The sequence below is a fragment of the Danio aesculapii genome, chromosome 22 (genome assembly GCF_903798145.1).
Source record: "Danio aesculapii chromosome 22, fDanAes4.1, whole genome shotgun sequence".
NCBI classification, from domain to species: domain Eukaryota; kingdom Metazoa; phylum Chordata; class Actinopteri; order Cypriniformes; family Danionidae; genus Danio; species Danio aesculapii.
The window spans coordinates 6,145,928-6,155,757 of record NC_079456.1 but is presented as its reverse complement, the minus strand read 5'-3'; the positions used below and the strand labels follow the sequence as shown (position 1 = coordinate 6,155,757).

The window sequence follows — 9,830 nt, the reverse complement described above, 5'->3', positions numbered from 1 at the left end:
AGAGTGCACTGATTGGCGGTCTGGACAGACTTGGAGGTCTTTTTCATGAATTAATGTTGAAAGCTCAAAGACATCAGGCTGTGCTCACCAGTACAGACATCCAGTCTACACGCTGGAATACACACAAGGATCTAATCGGCGTGACGCAGCTTAAAAATAAATGTTCAAACTGGAAGAACGAATTTGCTCGAAATAATGCAAAAACAATTCATTTTTAGTGTATTACACGTGTAAACAAACAAAAAACAACTCAAACAACCCCGTGGGGGGAAAAAGACAACTAAGCTGTATAGAAGTGTCTTGAAAAATATCTATTATAAATATCGAAATAATTATAATTTACTGTCATCATGGCAAAGATAAAATAAATCAGTTATTAGAGATGAGTTATTAAAGCTATTATGTTTAGAAATGTGTTGAGAAAATCTCTTCGTTAAACAGAAATTGGGGAAAAACTAAACAGGGGGCTAATAATTCTGACTTCAACTGTATATGTGAGCTAAAGTTATTTAGCATGATGGGTTTAGTCTGTTCAAAACAAAAGTGTTACCAGCTACCTGCTGTTAAACGCTACCAGCTGAGCACTTACCTCCGTGTGGACGGCATGTTACCAGTTTGCCCAGTGGCTCGCCGTGTGCGACACAAATAAACATGATTGAATTGAATTAAAATTCAATGTATGTATTGTATTTTATGCATAATTTCAAACTGTCATTGTCAATGCACAAAAACACAATAATTATTGTTCCAAAGCACCTTCACAAAACATTGTCAATTGTCTGCATGACTAAAACAGAAATACAGTTAATATTTTGTGCATAACGCAGCAACAGCTGTCAATCTTCTACATAGTAAGTCTGCAATTACACAAGTGCGTCTAAAAACGTCTCCCTGTTAAACTTTTCAATCTTTTTCAGATAAACGTGATCTGATGACTTAAATAATTAAGAACAGTTTAAAAAATTGTGCATGGATCAGGATGGTTTATCAAAGATTGAGGGAGATTCATTGACAAAACAAGCCGAGGTCGCATGAAATCAACCTTTATTTGAGAGAGCAGTACAAGCAGCAGCAAAGCAAAGCAGAACGGCAGGTAAGAGATTATTTTTTTAAACTTCAGCTGTAAAACACAGTAATTAACCTCTGCAATACATGAGCTGTCTTGCATTATTTGTGCTTGCTGAGAAAGTGTGACAGAGTATATGCACAGTTATGCAGAAGGACTTATTTTGCAGTAATCTGGGTCAAGCGCTTCTGGTGAACTGTATGCTGTTACACAAATCATTGTGTTTTAAGGTCTGTTATCAATGATCTTCACTGCCTGATTGATATCCGATATATTGAGATTGTACAAGAAGCACTGCCTTAAATTACATTTTCACACACCATGTCTTTATAATATGAGCATTCACTTACTCAAATACTTTCAATGGTGTTTCTGCACTCGCCTACTGATCCTAACAGTGCGCGCGTGTTTGTAAAAGACTTTTCAACTCGTTTTACACTTGAACAATCAAGTGAAACGCTGAAGTCTACTTAACTGAATGTATTTTAATCACATTTCAACATCGATGCTATAAAAGAAACCGTATAAAATTTTTAAAAGTCCCATTAACTGTTCATCGGAAGTTTTTTTTAGCATGGGAAGAAACACTAGCTCTGCATATACTCTGTTTTCTACTTGTGAATAGCTTTAAGGGTCGTCAACATCAATGAAAACCCGAACTTGATCATTCATGCTGCGTAAAAAGGCTGCGCGGATGTAGTGGTCCGGGGCGCCACCTTGTTGAACAAGGACCTGAGACACGGTGGTGCTTGGGAATTTTTTACTCCGTTTGATATTCATCTGGACCTGCAGGTTGTGGTAATATTTATTTTTGTTATTGTCTTTAATCATACCCTGCATGTCAATTCGGAAACTGTCTGATGTAATCAGTTCAGATTGAGCCTGGTTCACCAGGTGTGAATTATCCCAGTGATTGATCAGGTCTGCTGCCTCTTTTCTCAGTTTATTATTACTCGCAGCAAAGTCACTTCCAGCCTCCTCCACTGAAATAGTTATTGTTTTGTGGATATCTTGGTCATTAATGACCTCCACCACTTTTCGGTCTCTCCTGTTGCGATGTGGAGAAGTGTTGTGATGGTCTTCTCCAGCATCTCCGAGGGTCTGGTCCTCCTTCACCAGCCCACAGAATCCCCAGCTGAAGATGTTAATCCTGCACCAGCAGTAGTCTTCTCCATATTTAGCACACATGCTGTCGGCTCGGCACTGTCTGCCCCAGTAGTCCACGTTCTGCTGAGGTGAACAGTACATGCTTTGGCTCTTTCCGTCTTCATCGGTGCTCCTGCACTTGTATTCGCCGCCGTCAGGCTTGCAGTCTTCAGCGCACAGCGTGCCAAGATGAGTAAAGAAAGTTTTCCCTTCACTCAGACACGGTGAACAGAAGAGCAGGAGAAGAAAGAGAGAGACTCGCAGATGCTCCATTCTTTCTGTCCAGAGGAGAATAAATGAGGTTTAGAGGAAGAGGAAGCATTAAAATCATAATTTACAGTTTTTCCTTAAATTGGTTTGGCACTCTTTTCATAATTAAAGGTACAGTTCACACTAAAATAAACATTTATCTCCCTCAAGTGGTTCTAAACTTATATTTTTTATTCTGTTGAACACAAAGACAGATATTTTGAAGAAAGCTAAACACCTGTACGCATTGACTTCTATAGTAGAAATAACTAATATTATGCAGGCCCATAAGGGGTGGGGGTGGGGTTTAGGTGGTTCGAAAGACCCACCCCTCAATGACAAAGGTCCAGAATTTGTCCCATAAACTCATTTGTCTTATTTTGACTGCTTCATCAGAATAAACATCAAAATCAGTCCAAGGGACTCAAAACATGTGGAAAAAAAGAATAAAAAGCCTTTATTGACATGGCTGTTCCTTAATACTCGAGCTACATCAGATTACCCTGATGAAGTCAAGTTTTATCAAAACGTGTAGGCGCAGTTTTGAGAAATAGCCATGTCAGTAAAGGCCTTTTAATATTTTTTTCCACATTTTTCGAGTGCCTCAGACTGCTGTCGAGTGCTGTTTATACTAATTAGGCTGTTGTTGTTAGATGAATTTTCAAGAAAGGCTAGAAGAAAACCGTGAAGCTCTTTTGTTTTATATTTGTTTATTATAAATCTTTAGGAAATATTTTTGGTACATCAAAAATGGAGGATACAACAAGCTAATCCAGCTTAAAATGCCACTTATTGGAGTATTTAAACATCATAATTAAATAGAAAATGAGGTGAATAAGTGCACAAAAGTTCACATTTTGAGGAAAAAGAGCCGCCCCTTTGATCAGGCTGGTTTTGATGATCTGTTATGGGGTATAAGAACTAAGAGTATTTAAAATGTCCCAATTACTTGTGAAAATTGTCAAACCAGTGAAAATATTTACAATAAAAAGTCAAACTTACGTGAATATGTTCTTGAATCTTTGGTCTGATTACCCTCAGTTGGCTTGACGCAGGTTTTGAAGAGAGTTTGTCCAGCGCACATCAGTTTGACTGCATTGGGCCTGCTTTATATTCAGTTCTACGAGTCTGGTCTCCTCTTATCATCGATGTACCCTCTAGATAATGTGCAAATGGTCTTTACTGAAAATGTTAATGCACTCTCTACATGTTTAACGGCTTCTTTTTTTTAGAAGATGATATTGTTTCAATGTCAGGCACTGAGCAAACGAACAAGGACGCAGCTATTTCAGTAACTCTTGCTGACTTACAGGAGTTGGACAATGAAACTGAAACACTCGCCAGTTTAGTGCTGGAGGTTTCATGGATAAATGTGAGCAGCCTGGTGGCCAATCTTCATTAATTTCACATACCGCCAGTAAAAGCAGAGCGTGAAGGTTTAATTCGCAGAGTAATAGCACAGTTTAGCTTAGAATATTGTACACAACATTATGGGTGACATATCAGAGTTCAAAAGAGGATGAATTGTTGGCGCATGTCTTGTTGGTGCATCTGTGACCAAGACAGCAAGTCTTTTCTGATGTATCAAGAGCCACAGCTCAACTCTCCTGTTTCCACCAAAACTGTTTATTGGGAGCTCCGCAGGGTTGATATACATGGCTGGGCTGCTATAGCCAAACCTTTAGTCACTCGTGCTATTGTTGGTTTTAACCTTGGGCTGTGGACAGTGTTAAACATGTTTTGTTCTCTGATGAGTTCACCTACACTATCTTTCTCACATCTGAGAGAATTACAGTGTGGAGAAGCCCCAAAGAGGTGTACCACCCAGACTGTTGCACGCCCAGAGTAAAATATGAAAGTGGATCAGTGATGTTTGGGCTGCAATATCATGGCAATCCCTAGGCCCAATACTTGTCCTTGATGGGTGCTAGGTCACTTCCAAACACTACTCAACCATTCTGGAGGACCATGTGCACCCAATGATTTTGCAGGTTTTCTAAAAAACTAATTAGTTTATGTTGAGTACACACTAAAGCAGTGGTCCACAACCCCCGGACCGCAGACCGGTACCAGTCCGTGGATCAAATGGTACAAGTCCGCACAAGAAATCATTAATTATTTCCATTTTATTTATTATCTGAGTCTGAACGATCATTTATTTGAAAAAATCTATTATTTTGAAAAATTCTCTCGCTTACATCTCAGTCACTTGAGCACCCAAATTTAACCCACAAGCAGCAAAATGAGTACAAAACTACGGTAATAATAATTTTAATAACTAATTTCTAATAACTGATTTGTTTATCTTTGCCATGATGACAGTAAATAATATTAGACTAGATATTATTCAAGACACTTCTATACAGCTTAAAGTGACTATTTAAAGGCTTACTAGTTAAGTAGGTTAACTAGGCACGTTAAGGTATTGGGCAAGTTATTGTATAACAGTGGTTTTGTTCTGTAGACCCATCGGAAAAAAAAAAAATAGCTTAAAGGGGCTAATAATATTGACCTTAAAATGTTTTAAAAAAATTGGAAAACTGCTTTTATTCTAGCCAAAATAAAACAAATAAGACTTCTCCAGAAGAAAAATATTATCAGACATACTGAGAACATTTCTTTTTCTGTTTAAACATCATTTGAGAAATATTGAAAAAAGAAAAAAAAAAAAAAACAAGGGGGCTAATAATTCTGACTTCACTATGTGTATATATATACATATATATCTATGTGTGGGTGGTGTGTGTGTGTGTGTGTGTGTACGTACGTGTTTTCTGTGACATATCAGGACACAAATCTGTATAATGACATAGGTATGACACAGGTATTACAAAAGGAGGTGAAATATGAGGACATTGGTGACGTCCTCATTCCTCAAAATGCTTATAAATCCCACAGGATGAGTTTAATCAGAGTAAAGCTGTACACAGTCTCCTGTGATGGATGGGTTTAGGAGTAGGGTGGGGTGAGGGCAATACAATATACGGTTTGTGCTGCATAAAATGAATGGAAACCTATGTAATGTACCCACATTTCACAAAACAAACGTGTGTGTGTGTGTGTGTGTGTACAATCAGGGAGGGAACTGGAGTGGTGTGTGTGTGTGTGTGTGTGTGTATATGTATATTTATGTATATGTATATTTATGTATATGTATGTATATATATATATATATATATATATATATATATATATATATATATATATATATATATATATATATATATATATATATATATATATATATAATTTTTTCCTAGTTCTTACACATCTGGGAATACAATAGGCCACCTGATAGTAACAGTTGCTCTTTAGTTTTATTCCCAACAACTTACTGGCTGTTGTTACCACCTTCCCCAGTGACCTCTTCTGGGCCTCAGAAGCATTTTAATACCAACAGATCACACAAAATGTTGCAACACTTTCAATAAAAGCACTATAAAACATGATCCACAATGTGTTGTCAACATTAAAAGCTAGGATGAAAACAACTCACTAGAACCAAACCAGAGCAGACAGATCTCTACAACTTATGGTTTGCTCCGCCTGATCACTTTTAGGTTCTGGTTCAAACACTGAGTAAGTTAGTAAGGTTGTCTTCCTCAAAAACTTCTTTATACAATAGTTTACATGCATTCACTTTTTCCTTGAGGTCGGCTACTACAATGTCTTTCCAACATAATCGACTGTGGAGGAAATTCATGGAAATACATCCTGAACTTTCACTATCTGGAGGTCGCCTCACATCTCTTTATCACCATATTCAACAGGCCAGTCCGGCTTTATCTATAACCAACACTGGAACTTATATTTGACTTAAGGTCTTATCTGTAACTGTAAGGAACTCATTTGAGTACTCTGCGGGACATTTACATTTATTGATTTAGCAGTTGCCATCATTCAAAGCTACTTACAATTGAGGGATCCAATAATTGAGGAATAATTCAAGCAAGCATTTAAGTGGATGTCTAGACAAAAAACAAGCAGGAAACATGAGTGATCAATGAAAACAGCAAAAGTGTTTTAATAAGATTCAGTTTAGTGGCTCATGGAAGAAATTAATTTTCATCTGTGTCTTGAATATTTTCTGGAATTCTCTATTTTGGATGGGGATTGAATGGAAAAACTCAATATATAATTTTTTAACCCCATTTCATGCTAAATATCATTGAATTATGAGACACAACTCAACAAAACGGCAAAAAAAAAAAGTGTAGTCATTTTAAATGTGCTTAATTAAAACAAAATACAAGGTGATAGACTACAGGAAGGCTTCTCTTACCCCCAGTATAACAAATATTAAAGGTTTGGACATTCAAATTTTTGACACACACAAATATCTTGACATTTCAACCCAACTCCCAGGCTGTCTATAAAAAACTTCAACAAAGAAAGAAGTTTCGGGTTTGTATGTCTATGATGACACCGTTTTATAAACAATTTATTGAATCTGTTTTCTGCATTGTAGCTTGGTATGATAATCTGAGTGTGTCAAATAAGAACAAGTTAAGCAGCCTGGTGAAGGTGGCAGGCAAGATCATCGGTTTTAACCAAATTGGTCCAATGGTAATTTACCGTATTTATGTTTTAGAGAGCTCAAGGTATTCTATGCACCTGTTGTGTTTCAGCTGCTGTTATCAGGACGCCATTTTGGAGTTCCTATTTGCAGGACAAATAGAATGAGAAATTCTTTTAAAATGGTGGCCATTAGGTCATTAAATGAGTCCAGCGGGGAGGGAGATGCATCTGAAAAATGATGTATTGTATCTTGTGTGGTAATATTTTGTTAATGTGTACATGGAACTTGTGTTATGGCACCTTGCTGCAATTTTTAATAAAGTTCCTATCAACACGCGTACATTCCCTTTCTGTCATTATTTCATGTGTAACATGTGAGATCAAACAGACATCATGAAATTTCCCTCTTCTTTAGTTGCAGAGGGCCAAAAACACATGGCCGCGTTGCTCGCTTGAGCCACAGATCAAATAAAACTGAAAGCAGATACCTTCAGATGTCATCTGTTCATATCAGGTGAAGCCACATGTTTCTGAATGAAGGGTCCCAGTAATGTGGTGAAAACAAAGAACAGAATTGGTCCGTGAACTGAACCCTGAGGAACCTCCACTCCTTGGTTCTTCTGTGAGCATGACTGCGGAGAAAATAAATTCTTTTGAGACCTTAAAATGCAAGCGGTACAACAGAACCAATACTCAGTCATGACGCATTTGGCACCAAACAGTATTTTTCATGTATTCTATAGCACTAGCATGCAAAGCTTACGCAAATTGGAAATACTTGCACCAAGTTTTGAAAGTTGTTTATGAAGTCAAATGTAACTTAGATTGATAACAAGTGATAAAGCTAAACTTCTTCAGACACAATCATCTGATTGCTCATGATGAACTTTTGAGGTTGTAGTACAGCTATGCATGTCATGTAGATAAAAAGTCAAGTATTTTATTTTACGTTTTGGTAGTTTTTGCTGTAACTCTTAAAGACAATCTGCTGGCCTCATCAATGGCAGATTTTAGATTGTCGCTTTGCTGGTACAAAATTGAATAGAAAAACGTCAGTTTGATTTAATGTAATTTTGTTGCGAGCCAATGTGCATCAGACCAATAGAACAACTCAACTCAACTGCTGCCCTCATGTGGACATTAAGTGGAAATGGATTAGTCTTTTATTTATTTAACTTGCAGATGTTAAATAGACATTTAGAATCGGTCCCAATTATTTAAAGCAAATATTCTCTACAAGACGACTTTTAAAAAAATACTAATTTGTAGTAAGTACTACAGTGCTTTTAAACTATATTTTAGTAAAGTGTACCATAATGTATTTATTATATTTGCAACTCTTTGATAATGAATTCTACAGCATAGTGTAGTATTAACTATAGTGAACTGATAAACTCTAATAATAAATACCGTACTACACTTTAGTTTGTACTAACCTTTCCGTTTTCTGTGTGTGTGTGTGTATTATATGTATGTATATATATATATATATAGATATATATATATATATATATGTATATATATATATGTATAATATATATATATATATATATATCTACATATACATATATATATATATACATATAATATATAATATATACATATATATATATATATAATATATACACATATTATATATTATATATACATAATATATATACATATATATATATATATATACATACATATATATATATTATATATACATACATATATATATATTATATATACATACATACATATACATATATATATATGTATGTATATACATATATACATATATATATACATATATATATATATATTATATATACATATATACATATATATACATATATACATATATATATATACATATATATATATATATATATATATATACATATATATATATATACATATATATATATATATACATATATATATATATATATATATATACTATATATATATATATATACATATATATATACATATATATATATATTATTAATATATATATGTATATATATATATGTATATATTATATATGTATATATATACATGTATATATATATATATATATATATACATATATATATATACATATATATATATACATATATATATATACATATATATATATATATACATATATATATATATATACATATATATATACATATATATATATATATATATATATATATATATATATATATATATATATATATATATATATATATATATATATATATATGCATATTATAGTTTCAATAGAGTAAAATGGAATTTATGTTTATTACTTTTAGGTTATAGTGTATTGTAGGAAAATTATAATAAGGGATGGAGAATTCATTTAATATGCTATGCATTCACACTTCTTTCAGATTATTGAATAACGTCTTTTGGGCTTTAGATTTTATTGAGGAAATAGAAGAGTGAGTCAAGCAGCAAATACGTAACAGTAAAATTATGAAAAATAAAATGTAAAGAATGACGAAGGGTACTTTTATAGGACTAACATCAAAAAGTGCACTGATGTATATAATCCATTTTTTTTTTTTTTGTAGTAGCAATTTAACAGCCTCGTTGCAGTGGTAAACCCATATAGTGATTAAGGATTATTGGGCATGCGCACATCAATATAGCATCGTTTTTGTTACTGTACAGCTAAAAATATATTTGGTCATTTTACAGTTGTTTCCGTTTCTGTGAATGGTAGGTTTAGACGTCAAAAGTTTTATTTATTCTCGTCAACGTCCATTGTTTTTATTTGAAAGTGCGCATGAGGAGGCGGAAGCGGCGGGGGAGAGAGCTTCAGCCTCAACGCTTGACAGAGTGGGCGTTGGGGCTGACGCGATCATCATAG

The 9,830-nt window shown here is 34.4% G+C and overlaps 1 protein-coding gene across 1 annotated transcript; it reads right to left on the bottom strand.

Moving 5' to 3' along the window:
- Positions 1–1,027: 1,027 nt before the first annotated feature.
- LOC130216220 (uncharacterized) lies at positions 1,028–3,532 on the bottom strand. The gene is made up of 2 exons (XM_056448117.1): positions 3,464–3,532; positions 1,028–2,490 (listed from the first exon to the last, which is right to left on the bottom strand). The coding sequence occupies exon 2, from the start codon at positions 2,483–2,485 to the stop codon at positions 1,694–1,696; it is 792 nt and encodes a 263-aa protein (XP_056304092.1). The 5' UTR covers positions 2,486–2,490; positions 3,464–3,532; the 3' UTR covers positions 1,028–1,693.
- Positions 3,533–9,830: the final 6,298 nt, after the last annotated feature.